The sequence below is a fragment of the Chionomys nivalis genome, chromosome 3, assembly GCF_950005125.1.
Source record: "Chionomys nivalis chromosome 3, mChiNiv1.1, whole genome shotgun sequence".
Classification (NCBI taxonomy): domain Eukaryota; kingdom Metazoa; phylum Chordata; class Mammalia; order Rodentia; family Cricetidae; genus Chionomys; species Chionomys nivalis.
This window is the reverse complement of record NC_080088.1, coordinates 37,351,268-37,377,770: the sequence shown is the minus strand read 5'-3', so window position 1 is coordinate 37,377,770 and position 26,503 is coordinate 37,351,268. Positions and strand designations below refer to the sequence as shown.

Here is a 26,503-nt window from a genome sequence, read left to right as displayed (position 1 = left end):
TATTTGTGTGGACATTCCAGACCAGGAGACATAGCAATTATTATTTCTATATCAAAATGGTTCTTTTAAACACTTCAAAATTCCCTGTATACATCCCAGAGATCCCCAGGAGAACGAAGTCAAGGTTGTTCTGGGCATAGTGAAATAATCAACAAATTATTCCACGTAACTACTTCCACTCTGTGTCCTGCAGCGGCCTGTTTATAAAATATCAGGGAATAAGGTTTAGAGATTCCTCTTTTTTACCCAGTTTTTCTGATCTTTTTATTTCATCATTCTATTGAAAGTAAATTTTTTTCGTATAATACTTTCTGACTATGATCCCCTATTCCTTCCAGTTTTTGACTACCTCTCTTCCCATTCATATCCACAGCTTTTCTGTTTTTCCTTAGAAAACAAACAAGCATTTAAGGACTAATAATAAAATAAAATAAAGCAAAAACAATTTTAAATGGGATAAAACAAACAAACAGAAGAAAAAGAACTAATGAGCAACCACAAAGAGCATATGAGTACAGAGGCACACTTCATTTCAATACACAGGAATCCCTTAAATCAAAATTGACATGCAAAAATCTGAAGCCTTCAGGACACAAATGGAAAATGGACTGAGAAAAAAGTCACGGAAATAACAACTTTCACAATGTACTAAAAAACGTATTGGGGTAACTTTAACCAAGCAAGTGAAAAACTTATTTTTTTATAACTTATTTAACACAGTGATTTCTGCTTAGAAATTCCAAATGTGCCATACACTTCACATATTTGTTGATTATATCCCCCAACTTGGACTTCCTATCTCAGGGGACAAAATTACTCAAAACAAACAGAAAAATATCCTTGAACTTTTGCCTCAATACCCTCATTTCCACTACTGTCAAGTTTCCGATTTTTATTAATGTATAATAAAAATAAGTTTTTTCTCTATCTCTATAATTGATCTAAAAATTCTAGAGGCTGTCCCTTGGAAGTGGAAAATCCTGGGAGAGAAGAGAAACGTAGTAGGAGGCCACATGTTTGTTTCCAGCTGATCAGCACTGAAATAATCACACAGAAACTATATTAGTTCCAATACTGTATGGCCAATAGCTGAATCATATTTCTGGCTAACTCATATCTTAAATTAATCCATCTCCCTTAGTCTGTGTATCACCATGAGGCTGTGGCTTACTGGGTAAAATTCCAGCATCTGTTTCTGGTAGGGCTACATGGCTTCTCTGTGACTCAACCTTCTATCTCCCAACATTCAGTTTTGTTTTTTCCCGCCTACCTATATTTTGCCCTGCACAGCCCTAAGACAGTTTCTTAATTAAACAATGGTATTCAGAGCATACAGAGGGGAATCACACATCAGAGGAAGATGGTGTAAGATATGCAAAAATGGTCTACTAGAATTTCCAGGGGATAAATTGAGGAAAAATGAATGACGAATATCAGAAGAGGTGCATGATGGCTGCCATCTTTACTTTCAATAGTAAAGTAAAATAGGACACTTTGTGTAGCAGAACACGAAAGTAGAGTCTTTCCAGATATTATCCATGAATCATGAATCTGAGATGGAAGGGTTTGTAAATTCTGCTTGAGTTTAGTGAAAAGCAAGCTTCCATGCATTATGTCTATGGAAGGGATCTGTTGTTGCTAAGACTGATTAGTTCAGAGTAGAAAGACTGAAAGGAAACTGAGACTCTTCAAATACAGTTGGGAACAACTTAGATGTTTTTCAACTGATGAATGGATAATAACAATATGGTACACATACACAATGAGTCCGACTCAGCTGAGGAGAACAATGAGATCCTGAAATTCGCAGGAAAAGTAATGAAATTGGAAAATATTGTAGTGAGTGAGGCAATGCAAAACATGTTCTCTCTTTGCAGATCTTAGCTCAGAAGCTTTAGAATTGAGTATTTATCCTGTTAACTACAAAAGTCAGGAAGGTAAAGGGAGACCATAGGGAAAGAGGGAAAACAGAAGAATTATAGAGAAGAGGATAATGGGACACAGGAACTATGAAGGGGAAATTTAAAAAAAAAGTAGGAGAGAAATTACAACTTTGGAAAGGAGGTTGAGGTTAATACAGAGGAAGAGAGAGAAAGAAGAGATAACTAACCCTCAGAGTACTTGAAATGGCTATGGGGAAAGTTTCAATCCAATGACATTACATGGGGCCATAATAATTCTTTCAAGAGCCATAGACTTTCTGATGGAAGATCCAGTTTCAGGCTTAAAAATCTCCCTTTCAGTTGTTGAGGGGAAGGTGTCAAAGAGATTCACCAAACAACATGCACTATTGCCATTGTCCTTTATTGCATTCCAGAACTTAAAGATAAGACCCCATTGATAAAATAAAAACACGCTTTAAATACAAGGAATCCAGATGAAAGTGACCTGCAAGACTCCTACCTAAGACCAAATGAACACAGGACCTGAAGGTACCATGCAAGTTGCCAGGGGAGAAAAAAGATCAATAATCCTACCCAAATTTAAAAGGTACAAACCATGTCCAAACAGGAAGAAGCCCACAAAGGCAAAATAGCATTAGTGTTATTTTTAGGGTAAACAATGTTTGTGTAAATAAATATAAATAAGGCCCACTCAGGATGGAACTTCTGCCCGGTACTGTAAACTTAGCCCACAACCTGTGGCAGTAGACATCAGAGGTCCTAGGTGAGAACCAACTACTGCAACTTTCCTATAGCAATGTAATTTCAAACTGTATTCTTAATTCTTATTTGTATACTCACAAATAGGTATTACTCTTACCCCTCAGCAATGAAACATCTTTCTTCAGCAGGTGGAAGCTGCTACGTTCAACAATCATTCTTTTGTAAAGTTAAGCCCACTAATAGGTTATCCAATTACAAATGGCCAACTATAAACCCATATATAAGAAAAAATAAATAGGTTCAAGTGTGTATGTGTTTTTTTGTGTGTATGTGTGTATACATGCTGTAATTATAATCATATAAAAGTTCATAAAAATGAGTGAAATTTGTAGGGATACAGGAGGAGGAGAAAGTTAAGGGTGGAAATGATGTAAATATATTACTTGCCTATGAAATTCTCAAAGACTAAATTTAAAGATAAAGAGATCGGCAGTGGGCGCTCTCACATTCATTGTACGTGAGACTACACAAGGACATAAGTATTGTATTATTTTTAATAATTTTATTATTATTAAAATTATGTTTATTTCTCAGTTTTCAGAGTATCATCCTAGATAATGGTTCATTTATGTTAGCTAATTATCCAATTTGTTTATAATACAATACAGTATAATTAATTCACTATGTCCTTTCATCTCTTGTGCCTATACTCTAGATACCTATAGCAGGATTTGAATCTATCATCTAAGTTTCATTGATAACCCCCACAATTTGTCATAATAGCCCCAACTACAAGTCAAACCACAATTACATGTGAATGATTAAGCTTTTCTCTTTGAAGTACTATGGTATCTGATTATTTTTGTTAAAAGAATTATGACATAATTATACTTGTAAATTTCAAAAAGAATTACTTTTTGTGTGTGAATGAGTATTTACCTACATAATTGTATGTGTGCTGTGTGTGTGCTTGGTGCTATTGTAAGGGTGAATTAGTATTTACCTGCATGATTACATATGTACCATGCGTAATTACCTGTATGATTGTATGTGTACCACTGTACCATGTGCATGTTTGGTGCTGAGGGGAGTGTGAATGAGTATTTACCTACATGATTGTATGTGTGCTGTGTGTGCTCTTGGTGCTGATGGGAGGGTAAATGAGTATTTACCTGCATGATTGTATATGTACCACGTACATGCTTGGTGCTGATAGGAATCAGAACAAGTTCTGTGATCTCCTGGAGTTACAGGATGTTGGGAGTTGTACAGTGGACGTGGAGAACTGAATCTGGATATTCTGTAAGAGTAACAAGTGCTTTTAAAAACAGAGTTAATTCATATAATTTCAGGGATGGTAAAGATTTTTTGAGCTGGTTGGTGGTGGCACAGGCCTTTAGTCTCAGCACTCAGGAGGCTGAGAAAGGCAGCGAAGTCTACAGATGGAGTTCCAGGACAGCCAGGACTACACAGAAAAACAGAAATGGAGAGAGAGAGAGAGAGAGAGAGAGATAGAGAGAGAGAGAGAGAGAGAGAGAGAGAGAGAGAGAGAGCTTTGATAACATAGATTTTAAGTTGATATGCCAATTAAAATATGTTAAAGCATAGATAAAAAGAAAGTTTAGGAAACAGATTGCAATGTTAGGAAAATAATTCAACATTTTAAATTAGATGTACATACAAATAACTTTTCTTTTGATTTTTCAAGACAGGATTCCTCTGTACAGCCCTAGTTGTCCTAGAAAATTACTCTGGACCAGGCTGGCCTTGAATTCAGAGAGCTCCCTGCCTCTGCCTCTTGAAACCTGGGATTAAACTAATGTACCACCATGTCTTTATACAAATTTTAAAATGAATTTAGTTATGTAGTATATTTTTAAAGGACTTTTGTCACAGAGAAAATAAGGGTATTTATTTTAGGATGAGATACATAAATTGACTTTTTTCCCTAATAATGTGCATTTTCATTATGGTTAAGTAATTAAATACAGGCATCATATAGTTAACATCTTTACAGAAAACATTCAGTATTGTTGTTGCCACCGACATGGAAAAGATAAGCTGCTTCCAACTAGTAGAACAAGGCATATCTGTTAGCAGTCCAACAATTTAAAGCTAATTCTTTTGATATGATTATTTTTTACAAACAAATATATTGAAAGAATATAATTACTCTTTAAAAATAATTAATTACATATGTCTACAAAATAACAGTCATCTAAACTAAAATATTCAATTGTGTAGTATATTATCAATTAATTTACCTCTGATGTGTGCCTGCAATCATTATTTATCTATAGTTGAGAATTCATCAGCATATCTTTGTATTTATTTAATTTTATGTGCCAGACAATCTTGTAAATTCCACTTTCAACTCTTACTAAAATTAAAAACAACAGTAATGTAAATACCACAAAACTTTATGGAATTGCTTTTCACTGCACTAAATTTTATAAATTATTATAAACATTATGGAATATTGAATATTATTCACTATCAGTGATAAAATGGTAGCCTGGGCTCTAAATACAGACATGACAAATTTTGAACATTTTAAGTTATGGCTACTCCATTTTTCTTCCTGTATCTATTGATACCACCTTTATATTCAATTGCCGTTTCTTTTTTTCTGATATTCAATAGTACATTTCTTCTCAAGAATGCATTCCATCATGAAATAGAGAATTTTTTATGGTTTTAACAGTGTTGTTTAGTGTGGTAAAGGGTTAAAAAACCTTATAAAAGAGAGGTAAACCTTTTCTTCCTGAAAACTGCTAATTATATTGGCCAAAGATGATTAGAGTTATGTCTCAGCAATTGTGTCTCAGGATGTCTTAGTAAAACTACAAATTCACATCTGAAAATTTGGAAATGACAAAGAAAATAGTTAACATGAAAATCTAAAAACTCACAAAATAGAGGATATTTCTAGACAAGGTGTTTATGAGTTGTGCTACCACAGCTTCACTGACCATTATGAAAGAAACCAGCAGGGTTTCAGACCCTGAATTCAAAGCTAGTTGTCCCCAGCAGAGGAAACTGACCCTCCAGGAGAATGACAGAGGTCTAGTCAGTACATAGACGCTCTTTTCTTTTCTGTTGATTTTGTCATCTTATTTTTCACATAATGTGAGGGGAAAATGTCTTAAATTTGTACAATTATTATTTCCTTACTACTCTTCTAAAGGCACCTATAACCTCTTTGTTCCTGAGGCTGTAAACAAATGGATTGAGCAGGGGAATTATTACTGTATAAAATAAAGAAAGCATCTTCTCTTTGTCTCCAACTGGTCCAGACCCAGGGCAAACATAGATGAGAAAAAGAGTTCCATAGAATAAGGAGACAGAGAGCAGGTGGGCACTGCAGGTAGAGAAGGCTTTGTTTCTGCCCTTCTCAGACTTCTTTCTCAGGATGGCAAAGAGGACACGGACATATGAGACCATGATGGTTACAAAGGTGAAGGCTTGTATAGAAATTGAAAATACTAAAAGCACGAACATGTTAATTGAAGGATCAATGCAAGAAATGCTGAAAAGTTGTAAAATTTCACAATAGTAATATTGTATAATGTTGGATCTACAGAAAGTCAGTCGAAGTAACAAACCCACATGAATTGCCAGGTGCAGAACACCAAGTAAGTATATCACAGCTATAAACTGAGTACAGAGTCTATTAGACATGAGCACTGGATAAAGCAAGGGCTTGCATATGGCTACATAGCGGTCATAGGCCATCACAGACAGAAGAAAACATTCTGTAGTTGCACTGGAACCCATAAAGTAAAACTGAGCAAAGCACTCAACAAGGGATATCGCATGATTTGTAGATAAAAAGTTGATAAGCATTTTGGGGGTCACAGAAGATGAAGTGCATGAGTCGGCAAAGGCTAAACTGCTGAGGAATAAGTACATAGGGGTGTGAAGGTGACGGTCCTTCGAAATGAGAGCAATCAGTCCGAGATTGCCCACCATGGTGACAAGGTAGATGAGGAGGAACATTAGGAACAAGGCAGCCTTTAGCATGGGCTGATCTGTGAGTCCCATGAGGATAAACTCAGTCACCAGAGTGTGGTTTTCGTCTGTCATGTCTGACATGGACAATCACTAAAATGAAAGAATCAATAAATACAGAGTTCCAAAAACTATAAAATTGGTGATACCCTAATCACTAGTATATTCCAAATGGATGTTTCTTATGCCAGGACTTTTAAAAATTTAGTCATTGTCTACTTTAATATGCATTAGAATTTCTGCATAATAAAAATTGAAACATTAATACACATAAAGTGATATGTGTATTTAGTGGAAAACCTTTTTGTTTTTGTTTTCTTTGTGGGGGGGCAGGCATGGTTTTTCTGTGTAACTGCCCTGGTGGTCTTGGAAGTGACTTTGCAGACCAGGTTGGCCTTGAACTCACAGAGATCTGCTTGCCTCTACCTCCCAAGTGCTGGAATTAAAGTCATAAGCCACCACCATCCAGCTGTGGAAATATATTTAAATCTTATAAATGCAGTTTTTGTTTTCCATATTTAGAACTGCATATCTCATTGAAAACTCACATGAATAAAGCAGGTTCCCCTCCCAAGAGCATAATCAGAAAGATCAGTTGAGTGTTTTTGATGTTAAACTGAAGTTTAAAGATTAAATAATCAAGATATTTAGACATTGCATAATAGAGAAGTGGGTAAGGGATTAGAAAAAAAACTCAGATTCTAACATAAAAAGAATAAATACATAAACAAATATGCATTGTCATATTGTAGGAAAGTGTAACTGATGTGACAGATTATGCTAGCACTGTCAGTTGTAATCTGGAAATACGTAAAATGGAATTCCTACTGTGTACTCTGCATATACCTACAGGAAAATGAACACACACCGTATCTCCTCATGTATATTATTAGCATAAAGTAAAAGACATCACAGTGCTCACTGAACAGTAAGGTAAAGAAATTGATTTTTCTCATATGACCGGTGAAATACTAATTGCAACAACCTTTGGGATACAACTTTATAAAATTCAATTTATTTGAATAAAATACACTTACTAATAAACCTACCATTCTTTTAGTTATATTTTAGAAATCTAAGCACTACTGTATAAAAACAGATATACAAAGAATATGCAATTCATTTATTGCAAAGGAGCATGTAAGAGAAACAGGTGGATATGTCTTGCTGCATTCAAAAAAGAACTATTATCAGCTGTACTGAGAATTACCACAATGAATATTATCTCTGAAGACCAAATTATGCGGGAGTAAAAATTGCCATAATCACACAGTAGACAAATAAGCTCTGATTTTTAAAATAAACTCTTAATTTCAAAAATATGTTTAAAACACATTATATTTATAATACTGGTTTTCTTGGCATCTAAGTAGATACTTGGAAGGAGAGGGAGAGGTGGGAAAGAAGGAAAAACCAACTAGGAATTTCATAAAAGCAGATTTATATAAATAATATTTTACACAAAATTATATCTATCTGTAGATATTCTCATCAGTATGTATATATTAAGCGGTGGGTAAAAGAATTTTATAAAACATGTTAATAGCTTATAAACTTGAGAACAATGGAGTCCTGATACTGTCTTTTATAAAAAATATTTTGTGACATGAAAATTTAAAAGTAATAATTTAATTTTTTATAAATAAAGTGAAATATAAATATAGATATAATCTCCAGGATATTTTCATATTTCTTTAGGTATTATAGAAAAAATTTGACACTGAGAATATATATGTATGTATATAAATATATATATATAAATATATATATATATAATTTGTGATACTCCCAACTATCTATGATTATATATGTAGGGATTTTAGGGAAAGATTTTAGAAATCTTTCAACTTCAAAAATGTTCTCATTAAAATATTCCCTTTGTGAACTCTGTATGTTTAGAATATAAGATTCATATTTCTTTTAAAATTGTATAAAACAAAATGATTTTTTGATATTTTTAGTCACAGAAAAACTTCAAAAATTTTCACATGAAAAATAATTTAAAATAAAATGAATAAATAAAAGCATAAATATTGCTAGCCTATATGCAACTATCAACATTTTAATGTGTAAAAATGTGCAGAAATTGGCTTTTATATAATGAAAACACATTTCTTCAAAGAATTGAATATCAGTATAAGGAATGAATTTTGAGCTGCTGCTCTATCTAACAGAATATAAATAAAACATTTGAGAACTTTTACTTTTAAACACATAGAGTACTAAATATACATCAGGATAAAATGTAACATAAAAATTCCACCCTTTGGTATTTGGCCAGATATAACTATTGCAACTGTATTCAGTTATTATAATGTATAATTTAGCTTAGAATTAATAATTTTAACCTAACAGAATAATAATGCAATGATAATTATTTTGCTTAACAGTTGCATGAAGCACTTGGAGACAAGTAGACTCTATGGCAGTTCCTTTCCTTAGCTTCACATGATATGATAAATTTCAAGAAATTTTATTTCACTCAAGCACTACCACTTAAGACAGAATTTCTCATTCAGAAATATTATAAATAAATAATATTTGTGGCATAATCATGTCTTAAGAAAACCTTTCACACTACAAAATATCCTCTGAATACATTGAAATTTTCTTATCATTATTCATTTTTTACCTTCATTTTCTGATCAGTGAAAACATTCTCAATGAGTGTTACTGATGCAATGCAATCCCAAAAGATATATATTTTTCAGACTGCCATTCATAGGTGTCTGTCTTCTTTTCCATTGCTAATTTTTATAAAACTCTTTTAAAATTTTTAATTTCTTATGAAAATATTCTGTACAAATTACCAATTTGGAAATCTGCTTTCTCACCCAATTTCTGTGAAACACCAGATAACTAGAAATGTGCTCATGTTCTGAAACTTATGTTAAATATATGGGGGAAAGTAGTATTATCTGTGAGCTAGGTTCCCCCTGGAAACTGCAAAATGAAGAGATTTAGCATCTTTTCTTTCATGGCAAGCAGATTCTTTAAATCATCTTCAAATTCTCTTAATTTCCCAAGGCATTCCTAGCAGAATAAAGTCAAAGTTGTTCCATGGGGCATTGAGAACATATCATCACATCATACACAAAGCTAATACAATAAAAATGCATTGTGTCCTCAGAGTTCACAGGGGAGACTGTTTTATTTAAAAAGTCACTTAGCAAAACCTTAGAATAAGTTTGTTTTCATTCAACTTAGTCACAACTACCTAATTAACTTGATATTCATTTGGAAGTCCCAAGGATATTTTAGAAAAAGCGCATCCTAATCAATTGAATATCTCTCCATATTTACCCTCCAGCCTCAACGTCCTTCCAGTGTTCTGATTACAGAAGGAGGACTACCAAGCAAGTAGATACACCAACCAAAAGCAAGAAATACATTGTTGGTGTACTTTAAGCTTAACTCTGCTGTTTCAATAATGGCCAACTCATCTTGAATTATTTTATACCAGATCTTTCTATCATCACAATTCACTTCAGGCTCATTGAATTCATTTCCACTGCCCATACAGATACATAATTCTCTAATAACACTGATACTCATAACAGAGCCATCAAATTCTCATAAATGATCTTCAGAAAATTCACATTTTTTTCATCACCATCCAGAACATGCACTCTTCCCACTGAAAATATATAACTTCCTGTGAAGATGAATTGCAAACAATTAATAAGCTTATCCTCATCAAAATGAGAAACACTGATCAAAACTTTTTGTCTCCTAATCTACAAATTATTTACTACAATATTAACTCTGTTTTCAACCAATCCAAATGTCTTTGTTGATTGACCAAGTGGGATTTATTTCCTCACTTAGTTCTCTCTTATTGGAACTTTAGTTCTCCATCCCAAGGACAATATACATTATTTCCAGTTAGATCTACATGGGAAGTAGACAAAGACAAGATCTTCTGAGTAAACTGGGAGCATGGGGACCATGGGAGAACATTGAAGGGTAGCAGACAAAAATGTATATCTCAATAAAAACAAATATCAAACAATACAAAAAAGTAATGTGAAAAGCAGAAAAAAAATCCTTACTACACTTAGTATTCAGAATCCACACTCTCTAGTTACTAAATCCAGCTCCACACCTGATTTACTTCAATGTTTTAGTCTTATCTAAATCAAGATCACTGTAGAAATAGACCAGAAGAGTCTAAATATGACTTGGGTTTTAGCAGAAATATATATGACAAATGTCACTCTCAATCTCAGGCTAAATTATTTGGTATCAACACAGGTAACCGTAGGTGAGGCTGTTTTTTTCTGGAAGGAATTGCCAAGAGTTTCTGTGATCAGATCATGGGGCAGGTTATTCTACTGTGTGGTTGTGTGTTTGTTTTTCCAGTCTCAGTCATCTGCTCTGCTGTTCCTCTCTACACATAAAACACTCTCAACCTCCCCTGAATAAAGTCAAGTTCACTTTTCCTTTCACAAATCTCTAGTCACATTGAGTAGGTCTCTAGGTGGTGTGGGAGGTTGTTCTGTTTATGTGTTGCTTTTATTGGTTAACGAATAAAGAAATTGGCTTGACTTGATAGGAAAGAACTAGAATGTAGGGGAAACTAAGCTGAATGCTGAAAGAAAAAAGGCGGAGTCAGAGAGAAGCCGTGTAGCCCCACTGGAGACAGGCATCTGAACATTATCCAGTAAGCCACAGCCTCATGGCAATACGCAGATTAATGGAGATTTAATTTAAGATATGAGTTAGCCAACAATCACTTGCTATTGGCCAAACAGCATTGCAAACAATTTGGTTTCTGTTGATTATTACAGGGTTGAACAGCTGGGAACAAACAAGCAACCTCCTACAACATCTAGGTGGGATCTTCCTTTCCTCTGATACTAGCTGTTGTTGTTTCTTTTTTATTACCATATTAGTTATGTGGATTTGAGCAATGCCCAAAAGAAATACCAAAGAAAATCATTTGTTGAGGCTCATAATTTTAATCCATCCATCTTAGTAAGGAAGACAGGACAGTTGGCTCTGTCCATGTTACTTGGAATATGAAATGACAGATTTCCATTTCTTATTTTCTTTCTGTAGTTTTCCTTTTAATTTTGAACTTATAATTACAACATTTTTTCCTTCCCTTTCCTCCTTCTAAAACCTTCTATACACCACTCCTCATACTCCTTCAAATTCACTGGATTTTCTTTCATTAATTTTTATTGCATACATATGTATGTGTATGTGCAAATAAATTTCTAAATATAAATTATTGAATCCATATAATGTTACTTATATGTATGCTTTAAAAGCTAACTGTTGACCACTGGACAGCAAATTGGTAAGCTCCTCCCTGACAAGGACCACCTCTCCCTCTCCCAGCTTTTCTCAGTTGCCCATAGTGTTGTGTGTGTGTGTGTGTATGTGTGTGTGTGTGTTTCTTACAATCTACAGAGAACATGATGATAGAGTGTTCCCACTATTTAATAAAGGGCCAAAATAATAAAAATAAAACATAGAAACCTGTATGTTCTTTTATCACAATCAATAGACTTTAAATTATTAAAATTCTCATTCTTCTTTTCTGTGTATTATATACAGTTAAAACATAAAGATAAATGAAATTATTAACTCAAATTATTAACAGTTATTGTCTCAGTTCAGGTGAGAGAATAGAAAAAAGGAAAGGAGAAGAAATCAATGCTATTCAGTTTGTTCAATGAGTAAAATATGTATTATGTTGTATATATATATATATATATATATATATACTTGTAACATGTAGGGGCCTGCATTGTTGGGGTTTCTGTCCTGTCCAGTTCCTATAGTCATTAGGTCCCATCACACAGAGGTCTACATAGGTTATAGACTGATTGGCCCATTAGCTCAGGCTTCATATTAGCTCTTAAAAGTTACATTAACCAATTATTCTTATCTATGTTAGCCACATGGCTTGGTACCTTTTTCAGTGGGGCAGGTCACATCCTGCTTCTTCAGTGTCTGGACAGGACTACAGAAAGAGCTTCCTTCATCCCAGAATACTCCTGTTCTCATTGTCCTGCCTCTACTTCATGTCTGGTTGTCCTGCCTATACTTCTTGCCTGGCTACTGGCCAATCATTATGGTTGCTACATTCATTTCTTCATTTCTTCCTATATGAATTATCTTATCCCACAGCATTAATGAATAAGTATGCATGTATATAAGGCATTTTGAAAAAGAGGGGAAAAGAAACAAAAGATGAGGGATGAAGAGCCTATACCAGTCATCTTTGGTATTCAGATAAGATTTCCAGTGATTAGATTGGGACATCGACCTAGCCACAAAACCTTTGACCATCCTGCCTACAAGATGTGCTGGAGTAACAGTGGAGCGGAACTTGTGGGAGTAGCCAACCAATGACTCTTCCAAATTGAGGTACAAGCCATAGACATAGCCCATGCCTAACTCTGCTTGGATGAGCAGGAACCAGCTGCTGGATAGCCCAGAGACATGGATAGAAACAAATAGGACTGGCCAAAAAAAAAAAAAAGTCAAGAAATATTTTCTAATAACACTCTGCTATACTCATAGATTGGTGCCTAACATAGTCATCATCAGAGAGTCTTCATCCAGCAAATGATAGCTTCAGATGTAGAATACTACATCCAAACATTAGATGGAATTCAGGGATTCTAACAGTAGTGAGTAAAAGATATTAGGATCTAGAGAGTTTGAAGGTGGCCAGAGAACATGACCCAGCCCAAAGAATCAACTAAGCAGAGCTCATAGGGGCTCACAGAGACTGAAGAGACAATCAGGGACCATATAAGGGTTTGAGTTAGGGGTTAGCTAGTCTTTGTAGGCTGTCTCTATATGCAAATAGGCTTAGGTTGTAAACATCCAGAAGGCAGAAGCCACAGTTGATAGTATTTGCATTCAACAGTTCCCACTCACTCACATTGAGACTCCGGAGGAAACATTTTCCATTTGTCTTGAACATGGCCCAATAGAGTAATATCTTTGCCAATTTCCCATGAGTCAATTAGTCTTGGAGCTTTCAACAGATGGCGCTCACATCAAATACGCATTTATTCAGGATTTCACTCTCTCAGGGCTTCTTTGTTTGCTACTGTAGCCAGCCCTTCTCTGTCCTGCCAACCAGCTCCCAAATCACAACATGGAGACTCATTAATTAATTACAAAAGCCAAGCAGATAGCTTAGGCTTCTTTCTTATTAGCTCTTACAACTTAAATTGACCCATATCTTTTGATTGACCTGATTATCTCTTCACATGCTTTTATGTGACTTAGTGATGGAGAAATCTACAGAGACAACTGAACCAAGCTCCTGGAAATCATGAACTCTAGATTCATGTGTGGAGCCTCCAAATGACTGAACTAAGCCTTTCATATGTGGGAGACAGTGGTGAAGCTTGGACTATCTGAGGGACCCCTGGCAGTAGAACCAGCATCTATCCCTGGTACTTGAGCCCTTACCTGTTAGGAAGAGTGGATGGGGGTGTAGTCTGGAGAGTTGACAAGTAAGGGTGGGAGGAAATACTGTGGTTGGAATGCAAAATGAAATTTAAAAATAAAGAAATAAAAATTAAAAAGGAAAAGAGAAGAAAATAATTCCCTAAGGCCAGGCACAGTTTGGGGGAAACAAGCAGATTTTACACAATATAAAGTAGGCACTGCCTGAAATCAACCTCCACTCTGTGCTTTTTTTTTTTTATTCTTTTTTAATTAAAATTTCCAACTGCTCCCCGTTTCCCATTTCCCTCCCCTCCTCCCACACATTGCCCCCTCCCCCCACTCCCCTCCCCCATCCCCACTCCTATTTTCCTCCCCCCAGTCCATTCCCCCTCCCTCTTGATACTGAAGAGCAGTCCAAATTCCCTGCCCTACAGGAAGACCAAGGTCCTCCCACTTCCATCCAGGCCCAGGAAGGTGAGCATCCAAACAGGCTAAGCTCCCACAAAGCCAGTTCATGTATTAGGATCGAAACCTAGTGCCATTGTCCTTGGCTTCTCATCAGCCTTCATTGTCCGCCATGTTCAGAGAGTCCAGTTTCAACCCATGCTTATTCAGTCCCAGTCCAGCTGGCCTTGAAGAGCTCCCAAGAGATCATTTCCACTGTCACAGTGGGTGGGTGCACGCCTCGTGGTCCTGATTTCCTTGCTCATGTTCTCCCTCCTTCTGCTCCTCATTTGGACCTTAAGAGCTCAGACCGTTGCTCCAATTTGGGTCTCTGTCTCTCTCTCGATCTATCGCCAGTTGAAAGTTCCTGTGCCATTCTCCTTGGCCTCTCATCAGCTCTCATTGTCCGCCACATTCCGAGAGTCCGGTTTTATCCCATGTTTTTTCAGTAGCAGTCCAGGTGACCTTGGTGAGCTCCCAATAGATCAGCCCCACTGTCTCAGTGGTTGGGTGCACCCCTCATGGTCCTGACTTCCTTGTTCATGTTCTCTCTCCTTCTGCTCCTCATTATAACCTTGGGAGCTCAGACCGGTGCTCCAGTGTGGGTCTCTGGCTCTATCTCCATCCATCGCTAGATGAAGGTTCTATGGCGATATGCAAGATATTCATCAGTATGATTATAGGATAGATTCATTTCAGGTTCCCTATCCTCAGGTGCCCCAATGAACTAACTGGGGACATTGCCCTGGGCATCTGGTAGCCATTCCAAGTTCAAGTCTCTTGCCACCCCTTAGGTGGCTCCCTTACCTAAGGTATGAGTTTCCCTGCTCCCCTATCCAACCTTCCTTTATCCCCAATCACCCCGATTCCCCCAGTTCCCCTCATCCTCTCCTTCACACTTTTCTCTCCCCATCACCCCTCATCCCCATCCCACCCCACCCCCAAGATTCCAATTTTTTGCCCATCAGTCATGTCTATTTCCCATAGCTGGGAGGATATCTATATGTTTTTCCTTGGGTTTACCCTCTTGTTTAGCTTCTTTAGGATCACAAATTATAGACTCAGTGGCCCCTATCCATGGCTAGAAACCAATTATGAGTGAGTACATCCCATGTTCTTCTTTTTGGGTCTGGGTTACCTCGCTAAGGATCGTATTTTCTATTTCCATCCATTTGCATGCAAAATTCGAGAAGTCATTGTTTTTTACCGCAGAGTAGTACTCTAATGTGTATATATTCCACACTTTCTTCATCCATTCTTCCATTGAAGGGCATCTAGGTTGCTTCCAGGTTCTGGCTATTACAAATAATGCTGCTATGAACATAGTTGGACAAATGCTTTTGTCATATGATAGGGCATCTCTTGGGTATATTCCCAAGAGTGGTATTGCTGTGTCCAGGGGTAGGTTGATCCCAATTTTTCTGAGAAACCGCCACACTGATTTCCAAAGTGGTTGCACAAGTTTGCAGTCCCACCAGCAATGGATGAGGGTACCCCTTTCTCCACAACCTCTCCAGCAAAGGCTATCCTTGGTGTTTTTGATTTTAGCCATTCTGACAGGTGTAAGATGATATCTCAAAGTTGTTTTGATTTGCATTTCTCTGATCGCTAAGGAGGTTGAGCATGACCTTAAGTATCTTTTGGCCATTTTAACTTCTTCTGTTGAGAATTCTCTGTTCAGTTCAGTGCCCCATTTTTTAATTGGGTTAATTATCCTTTTAAAGTCTAGTTTCTTGAGTTCTTTATATATTTTGGAGATCAGACCTTTGTCTGTTGCGGGGTTGGTGAAGATCTTCTCCCAGTCAGTAGGCTGCCTTTTTGTCTTAATGACAGTGTCCTTTGCTTTACAGAAGCTTCTCAGTTTCAGGAGGTCCCATTTATTCAATGTTGCCCTTAATGTCTGTGCTGCTGGGGTTATACATAGGAAGCGATCTCCAGTGCCCATATGTTGTAGGGTACTTCCCATTTTCTCTTCTATCAGGTTCAGTGTGTTCAGATTGATATTGAGGTCTTTGATCCATTTGGACTTGAGTTTTGTGCATGGTGATAGATATGGGTCTATTTTCATTCTTCTACAGGTTGACATCCAATTGTGCCAGCACCATTTGTTGAAGATGCTTTCTTTCTTCCATTGTATACTTTTAGCTCCTTTATCGAAAATCAGTTGTTCATAAGTTTGTGGGTTAAAATCCGGGTCTTCTATACGATTCCATTGGTCGACTTCTCTGTTTTTATGCCAGTACCACGCTGTTTTCATTACTGTAGCTCTGTAATAGAGTTTGAAGTCAGGGATGGTAATGCCTCCAGAAGTTCCTTTATTGTATAAGATTGTTTTGGCTATCCTGGGTTTTTTGTTTCTCCATATAAAGTTGATTATTGTCCTTTCAAGATCTGTGAAGAATTTTGATGGGATTTTAATGGGGATTGCATTGAATCTATAAATTGCCCTTGCTAGAATTGCCATGTGCTTTTTAAAGAATATATATACCATTTTCCTTAATTTTATTTCTTTTCAAGGTGCTGTGTCTCAACAACATATTTATCTACTTTGAAACATCAATCATTTATTCAAATTAATGTCTATATACAAATTCAATGGCCCTCATTTTAAACCCTAATGTCCCTTGATGATATCATCATCAACCCAGATTATTCTCATTTTGTTTTTAATTGTCAAGAGTGAATTGCAAAGTTATCATGTAAACTGCTATCCTTTTAGTTTATAATGTGGAATAGCCAAACCTAGTTAACTAAAATATATTTTTAGATGGCCTTAAGAGTTATTTTTTATAATGAACTCGGATTTCTAAACACTATGCAAACTATTGCTTCTTACTCTCTGTCTAATGAAACTGTCAAATTCTCAAATTTTCATAAGTTCTTGTCATCTCCTTGGTACATTACAGTAAAAAAAAAGATAATTTATGTGTTAACCAACTTTCTGCCATCATAATGAGCTCACAAAACATTCTGAGTAACAACTCTGTGCTGAAATGGCAGAGTGGTACCTCATACAGTGAACTTGGGTTTGTCGTTTTTGTTTGTGTTTTGTTCTTGTTATATGATAAATTAAAAAAAAAACATTTGGAATTTGTGACAAATGGTTATTTATTTTTCCCCTGACATTTTTATTATTTTTTCACTTATTTTACTTATCAACCACAGTTTCCCTTCCCTTCTCTCTTTCTGTTCCCTCTCCCAATCTCCCATTAACTCCCCCAATCCATTCCTCCTTCAGAAAGTGGCAGGCCTCCCATGGGAGTCAACAAAGCATGGCATATCAAGTTGATGCAAGACCAAGCTCCTCCCCCTGCATCAAGGTTGAGCAAGGCAATCCAGAACAGGGAATAGGTTCCAAAAAGCCAGCTCATGCACCAGGAACAGGTCCTGATTTCAGTGCCAGGGGTCCCACAAACAGACCAAACTACACAACTGTCACCCATATGCAGAGGGCCTAATTTGGTCTCATGCAGGTTCCCTGTTTGTCCAGAGACTGTGAGCTCCCACTAGCTCTGTCATCTGTGTTTATTTCTTTTTTAGTCTTCTCACAGCTCCCAGAACCTCTTTATTCCTCAGACTATACATAAATGGATTTAGCAAGGGGACTATTATAGTGTAAAATAAAGAATACAGTTTTTCCTTATCTTCAGCTGGTCCAGACGCAGGACGTATATAAATGAGGAAGAGATTTACATAGAACAAAGAGACAGATAGCAGATGGGCACTACAGGTGGAGAAGGCTTGCTTCTGCCCTTTTCAGACTTCTTTCTCAGGATGGCAAAGAGCACACGGTATAAGAGACTACAATGTTTGCAAATGTGAAGGTTTGTATAAAGAGTGAGCAGATGAAAACCACCAGCACATTAAGTGTAGGATCAATGCAAGAAATTGTGAGTAACTGAACAATTTCACAGTAGAAATAATGTATAGCATTGGACCTGCAGAAAGTGAATCTGATTAACAGCTCCACATGAATTGTTGAATTCAAAACACCTATAAAATAAAAACAACTATGAACTGAGTACAGAGCTTTTTGGACATCACCACTAGATAAAGCAGGGGGCTGCATATGGCAACATAGCAGTCATAGGCCATCACTAGCAGCAGGAAACATTCTGTGGTTGCACTGGAGCAGAAAAAGTAAAATTGGGCAAAGCACTCAATCAGGGATATTTCCCGATCTGTAGATAGAAAATTGACAAGCATCTTGGGAGTCACAGAGGATGAAGTCCATACATCAGCAAAAGCTAAACTGCTGAGGAATAAGTACATGGGAGTGATATGAAGGTGAAAGTCCTTCCAGATGAGAGCAATCAGTACAAGGTTGCCCGCCATGGTGATGAGGTAGATGACAAGGAACACCAGGAATGTAGCACCTGCAACTCTAGACGCTCCGTGAGTCCTGTGAGGACAAACTCAGTCAACAGAGTCTGGTTTCTTTTTGCCATATCAAACCCGGACAATCTCTAAGGTGAAAAGGAGAGAACAACCAGGTAGAATTATATGATGGGGAGATGTAATATATTATAGGATATAATATAGTCCTATATGATGCTTCTGTACTAGTTTTAAGTATTTTCTTTCATTTATTTACTTAAATAATCAGTTAAAATTTCCTATAATAAAAAATAAATATAAAGTGATATAAAAATTTAATGCAAATGTTTTGTTTTTCAGTTTAGCAAGGTTTTATAAACCTTCACATGAAAAATCAGTTTCCACTCTTAAGGTTAATATAAGGAGTAAGAGCAATCAAACATACTTAATAAATAGTGAACTAAGTTAAAGGCTTAATGAACAAAACATTAGGACAAAACCATAAGTAGACAGAATAGAGAGATAAAAATAAGTTAAGAAAATAAGTTCTAGTATGTATATGACAGATATGAACCCAAAACAATGATTGTAACTGCCAGTTATATATCTGGAAATAATAAATTAGACTCCATCCTCACATCAAACTTAGAAAGTAACACATAGCAAAGAAAGAGTAGCTTAACTCTATTATCCAAGGAAACAACTCATCATAACTCAAACAGCAGCAACAACAACAAGCAGTATCTTAAAAACAAATAACATATAATAAATTTGAGAAATACATTTTAATGTATGAATGAAAGTAATATGAAGATTTATGTCTGTATTCTGACCACAGTGAAATGAAAGATGGTCAATTTGGGGTATACAATTTACATACACACAATACATACTCACATATATCGCTATTTATACATAACATTATCAGAAATTAAAATGCATAATATATTCCAATATAAATGGAGATTATATAAATAATATTTTCATATACTAATTATGGAAAAGTAATTGCTACAGGTTTTCTAAAAACAATTTTATAAAATCCCATTTTAAATGTAAATATATTCTCCTTTTATTATACCCTAGAAATAAAAGCATAAACACACAAGAATTAATCTGTGTGCGTGTTGTGTGTGTGCATGTAATATATAATTCTTTGTTTTTTATGGTGGGAAGGGAAACACATATCCAGAATAAAGTAGTGGGAGAAATTAATAACATAGACTAAAATTCGGTGCTGAAAGAAGAAACAGAAACAAAATTTGAGATTGTTAGACAATATCAAATCTTGAGTGATATGTAGATAAATGAAAATAGTTACAATTCTTTATTGTCATACCGCTAATAATTTTGTGTACAACGAATCATTTAAAAATATATTTTGCATGTTGGTAAAAAATGCTAAATTCGCTATAGTGTATTTGGGCGTGGAGTTTTTGCTGTTTTGTGAGGGGAGATAGAGGAAAGGAAGGGGGTGAAGAAGAAACAAGTAATAAATCCCAGTGAGAGTTCTAGCAGGAAAGAATCCCATAAATCCTAAATCATTTCACAAACAAAAAAAAAACTGTAAGCATGCATATGTATAAATTGCTTGTAGATATCTGAAAGAAGGGCCTTTACAAGTTAATGGCGTATCGTAGAACAGAGGCAGAAATAAAAGAACAGTGACTTCCGATTGTTGTCTTTTATAGGGGTATTTCTATACTGAAAATCCCATGTAAAACGAGGAGCACTTCATCTTTAATTTTAGAACTAAAACTCAGCTAAGTTCAGAAATAAACCCAAGGAAAAGAAATATATTTGCTTACCAATGGTTCTTAACCTTCCTAATTCTGTGACTCTTAACTACAGTTCCTTATTTTGTGGTGATTCCTAACTATATAATTATTTTCGTTGTTACTTCTTAACTGTAATCTTGCTACTATTATAAATCATAACTTAAACAGCTATGTTTTCCTATGATTTTAGGTGGAATCATAATTCACAGGTTGAGAACCAACGATTTAAATATTTTAAGTGGGGAAAATTTTTAGCATGGAAAGTAGATACTTTAAGAAAAAAACCTTAAACTTACCTTTAATTAATAAAGAATCTGTTAAATTGGCAAAAAGAAAAGAAAAACTTACAAAAGAAAAGAAAGTTGTTTTTTGCCCCGCAATTCTCTGATAAAGCTTATTCCTGTGCTCTTTATTTCTGACCCTGTCATGAAAGGACATATAAAGTTAAATTAAATTGAGACTTTTGTGATTGACAGTTTCTTAAAGACCGTTCAGTTTTCAGATTAATATTTTTAAGGTATAATACATACAAGAATACATGTTGTTATGTTTCCATATGTTGAAAGCATAAATAATTTGATAAGAATAGTTAATACTTGAAGACCATAATATTCTAGTTATAACAGTATATTATATTCATCTAATTTTAAATTATCAGCTTTGAGAATAAATCTCAGAATGGAGAATGAACAAGTTCTGTCTTTACTGAAAATACAAGATTGGGAGCAAATTGGAATTCTTTCAAATAGCTACAAGAACTCTGTTATGGAAAAGAGTATCAAATACTGATTAAAATTATAACTGACTAGATACATATCATCTAAGATTCAAGATTATTCATATCATCAGACTACTAATATTTTCAGTTTCAGATCATGCAGTATTATTTGAGGGAAATACTTATGAATTTGTATATAAAATATACTAGAGGGAAATGAATCGCCTTTCAATGCTCAATTAATTAATACAAACTTCTTAACGATACTGTCTCTTCCACCATGAATTGTAAATGGAGCATCAGCAAATGAGCATCAATTTCTATGCCTGGAAATTTTTTGTTCTCTAACAAAAAATGCAACTTTGTATCAGTGAAAATTATGAAAATATCTCAACTCTCACCCAATCACTGCAAAACATTGGAAAACTGGAACCATGCTCATTTTCTGGAAATACCATACAAAGTACAATGTTATTTGTGCACAGATTTTCCTCAGGAACTCCAAACTAGAGCAGGATAGCATTTCTTTTACCTACTGTTAATTCACCCTCTAGACAATGTTGAAGTTCCCTGAGTATTTTGAAGAGACTACCAATAGGACACTGTCAGCATTGTTCAACTAGGCATTGTCAAGAATCATTAAATAATCCACACAAAATTACAATTAAGAGTGTGCATGTGTCCTCTGATACTCTGTAGGGGCTTACTTAGCAGTTATGATGAGCAGTGTTTGCAGTGAGTTTGTTTTCCTTCCTGTTATTCTCTATAATTGAGCACAATTGAAATTGCCTAATTAACTTTATTTTCATGGGAAAATCCCAAAGGCACTTGAAATTAAACAAGTTCAATCCTGAAATGGTCTTTCTCTACCCTGTTCCTAAGCCTAATTTTCTTCCTGTGTTCTTCTTAGGAAACTAACTCTTCTAGATTTTATTATCTGAAGACTATATTGTATCCATAGATTTCTTTGCTTGTCCATGATTAATTTCAACCCAGAAATTATTCGTACCTTGTTTGGACTTACATAACCTCCTAGCCATTGTGTCTTACAATAGAGTCTTCAGATACAGTTTCCACACTGATTGATCCTTATAAAATATACTACTACCTTTTCACCACCACTTCAAAGGCAAACTCCCTTCATAGGATTTATGATTCTCCTTGTTCCTAACATAGCAACTAGTATTCTCAATTATCCTAGACCCCACATTGAGAAACAGGCATAATAATTAACTAAATACAGTTAAAAGGATTTGACATCATAGCTGTATATCATTTTACTACACCATTAATTGTTTCATAGTTCTTCCATAATATCTTACTGGATTGAAAAGAAGCTCAGCTATTACTTATGTAAAATACAATGTTTGTGTTTCTAACTGAAGGAAAATTCAACCCCACCACTTCAGAATCCAAAGGATTACATTTTACCACTCAACCTTTTTCTTCAACTTGGCTTTCTGAAGTGTCTATTTTCTCATCTGGATAAAGTTAGAAGGAAGTACTTGACCATAGGTTTTGCACATAAAATTAAACTGGCTAGAAATTTAAGTGGTTTATGTTACTCTCAATTAAAACTAAACAGTCTGACTATATATAATTATATATTTCTAAAAGGGAAAACATAGATACTAACAAGATAACAGGTTTTCTATTATGTTTCCTCTGCCATTTTCCTATTATCCTGTTTTCTTTCTTACAATACACTCCCAAGTCCTTAAATATACAAAATACTAAAGGCTCCAAGTGAAACTATTCTCTAAAAATAATTATTGGCATCCTCCTTCCTTTAGATACCAAATGCATGTTATTTATGTCTTATGTTTGATGTGGGATTTCCCTCTGTATTCTGTAAATACCAGTGGTTAATAAAGAAATTGTCTTGGGCCTGCACAGAGAACAGAGGTAAACTGAATGTTGGGAAAAAGAAGGAAGAGTTTAGCGAGAAGTCATGTAGCCCCACCAGAGACGGATGCCAGAATTTGACCAGATAAGCCATGGCCTCATGGTGATAGACAGATTACTAGAAATGGGTTAAATTAATATGTAAAAGTTAGCCAATAAGTAACTAGAGGTAATGGTCCAAGCAGTGATTTAATTAACACAGTTTCTGTGTGATTATTCCAATTCTAAGCAACCAGGACAAACAAGCAGCCCTCCTCCTACATATGTTTTTTATTATAGTCCCCAATTATGATATCTATAGAACTTGCTGTCATTATAAAGCATATAAATGTATAAAAGTATCCAAATTATGGTTGAGGTGTGTTTCTTGTAAACAGCAGAAAGCTGGATCCTGTTTTCGTATTCAGTCTCTTAGTCTGTGCCTTTTTATAGGTGAATTGAGTCCATTGATATTAAGTGATTTTAATGACCAGCGGTTGTTAACTCCGGTCATTTTTTTTTTTGGTAGAAGAGTTTGTGTGTTTCCCTTCTTTGAGTTGTGCTGGTGAAGGGTCGCTAGATGTCTGAGTTATTGTGGGCATTGTTGGACTCCTTGGTTTGTGATTTTCCTTCAATTACTTTCTGTAAGGCTGGATTTGTGGCTATGTATTGTTTAAATTTGTTTTTATCCTGGAATATTTTGTTTTCTCCATTGATAATGAATGAAAGCTTGGCTGTGTATAGTAGTCTAGGCTTGCATCCATTGTCTCTTAGTTTCTGAAGTACATTTATCAAGGACCTTCTGGCTTTCATGGTTTCCATAGAGAAGTCAGGTGTAAGTCTGATATGTTTACCTTTATAAGTTACTTGACCTTTTTCCTTTGTAGCTCTTAATATTCTTTCTTTATTCTGTATGTTTTGTGTTTTGATTATTATATGGCGAGGGGATTTTTTTTTGATCCAGTCTATTTGGTGTTCTGTCTGCTTCTTGAACCTTTATAGAGATATCTTTCTTTAGGTTGGGAAAGTTTTCTTCTATACTTTTATTGAATATATTTTCTGGGCCTTTGAGCTGTAATTCTCCTACATCTACCCCTAATATTCTTAGGTTTGGTCTTTTTATTGTATCCCAGATTTCCTGAATGTTTTGTGATGAGAATTTGTTGGATTTGCTGTTTTCTTTGATCAGTGCATTTATTTTCTTTATGGTGTCTTCAGAAGCTGAGATTCTTCTATCTCTTGTATTCTGTTGGTTATGCTTGTTTCTGTAGTCTCTGTTCATTTACCTAGATTTTCCATATCCAGACGGCCCTCAGTCTGTGTTTTCTTCATTGCCTCCATTTCAGTTTTCAGGTCTTGAACTGTTTCCATTATCTGATTGTTTTTTCTGGGTTTCCTAGGATATCATTTATGGATTTACTCATTTCTTCAAACTTTTTGTTATTCTTCTCATCCATTTCTTTAAGGGAGTTTTTCACCTCCTGTTTAAGGGACTCTATCACTTTTATAAAGTCAATTTTTTCTACTTCTTCTTGATTAGGGTGTTCAAGTCCTCCTGTTGTAAGTTCACTGGGTTCTGGTGTTTTCATGTGGTTTTTCAGATTGTTGGAGGAATTCGTGCATTGGCGCCTGTCCATCTCTTCCTCCAAATGCTCCCCTATGGATCTTCTGATACAGGATCATGTCTCCTTGCTGGCCAGGGACCTCGCAAACAAAAGGTCTACCTTGCTGCAGCAGGCTATTGAAACAAAGGAACTTACACCTGGTCGCACTCACCACCCAGTCCTAGTGCCCAAAGGGCTGAGCTGGGGGATCTTATGGCCCCAAAGAAGAGAGGAAGAAGGGAGGGGTTTTCTGGGTGCAAGCTGGGATGGGATAGGAAGAGGGAGACAGTAGCAGGGGAGAGTAGACCCTGCAGAATAACCAGAAAGGATAGGGGGTTGAGGAATGTCTGTGCTCCATCTCCCAGGCTGATGCTGTGGGTCAGGAACTCACTCACTTCTCTGATGGATCTTCTGGTACAGGGTCAGAGCCCCTAGCTGACCAGGGACCTCGCAGACAAAGGCTATACTCCTTAATGTGTTTCCTTGAAAAGAAACTCATACTCAACACTGCTTGGGTAAATACTAAGAAAGAGAGACTAGATAGCCCAGTTTGGGGTAAAACCAAACACAACTTGTCAAACAATAAACTAAAAAGAAATAAAATGCATCCTAAATGTTATTCTGCTATACAAGTAGACCAGAGCTTTATCCAGACATTGTTAAAGTGACATCTGATAGGAGATGGGAACAAATATATAGACCCACAGTCAGACATTATGCTAAGAAAGGGTATAATTGGAAGTTTCAATCAGATACCTCTTCTCAGAGCTCAGACAATCTTATGGAAGAGGATGTGAAATGGTTTTAAGAGTCAGAGGAAATGGAGACCAGGAGACCAAGTTCCTTTGATTTAACTATGCAAAGGGCATATGAACTCACAAAAACTCAAGCAGCACAAGGCCTACATCAGTCTGCACCAGATCCTCTGTATGTATTATAGCTATAAGCTTAGAATTTTAATGGGACACCTGACTATGAGAACAAGTGGATCTCTGAATCTTTTGCCTGTTCTTGGGACACATTTTTTTTCTGTTGGGTTGCTCTGTCCAACTTCTTATGGAAGTTTTTGCATCATTTTTTTATATTTTATTTTGTTAAGTTTTGGTTGTTATTTCTAAGATGCCTGCTCTTTCTAATGAAAAACAGAAAGGGATACAATCTGACAGGGGAGAGGTGCAGAGCAACTGGGAGGAGTAGAGAAAAGGGAAATTATAATATGAATGTATTGTATGAGAAAATAGTCTATTTTAAGGTGCTTTTTAGAGAACAAGATTATTAAATGTAGAAAATACTAAATAAAAGATAGTTGTAAAGCATATTTGTGATAAAGAATAACAGGAAAATGAAATACTTTGGGTTTGAAAAGAATTTTAGATTGCAAATTAGTTTGTCTCTAACATTAGTAGATTTTCAAAATATATAAATGGATGAAACTAGGAGGATTAACTATGTTGTACAATGTATAAAAAATAAAATGTAAAGATAGTGTGTATATGATTAAGTTCACAAAATCAAAGTCTTTGAAATATTCCTTAGGGCAAAATTAAATAAAAACTAATCCTGACTGTATACTTATAAAATTATGGTTTGATGTTTATTTTAAAAGAAAAAACCTAGTTTGGAGAACAAAGATTTTTATGCTCTATAAATCTATGAGTAGGTTATTTGAAACCCACTCAGTAGAATGTATCCATGTGCCACCAGGACATAATTAAAATA

General features: G+C 35.6%; 1 protein-coding gene and 1 pseudogene across 1 annotated transcript; both read right to left on the bottom strand.

The window, feature by feature from the left end:
- Positions 1-5,768: 5,768 nt before the first annotated feature.
- LOC130871691 (olfactory receptor 5AC1-like) lies at positions 5,769-6,692 on the bottom strand. Its single transcript, XM_057765248.1, has one exon. It carries the CDS (start codon positions 6,690-6,692, stop codon positions 5,769-5,771), a length of 924 nt encoding a protein of 307 aa, XP_057621231.1.
- An 11,316-nt stretch (positions 6,693-18,008) lies between these two features.
- On the bottom strand, positions 18,009-18,931 carry LOC130871853 (olfactory receptor 5AC1-like; annotated as a pseudogene).
- Between the last annotated feature and the right edge of the window lie 7,572 nt (positions 18,932-26,503).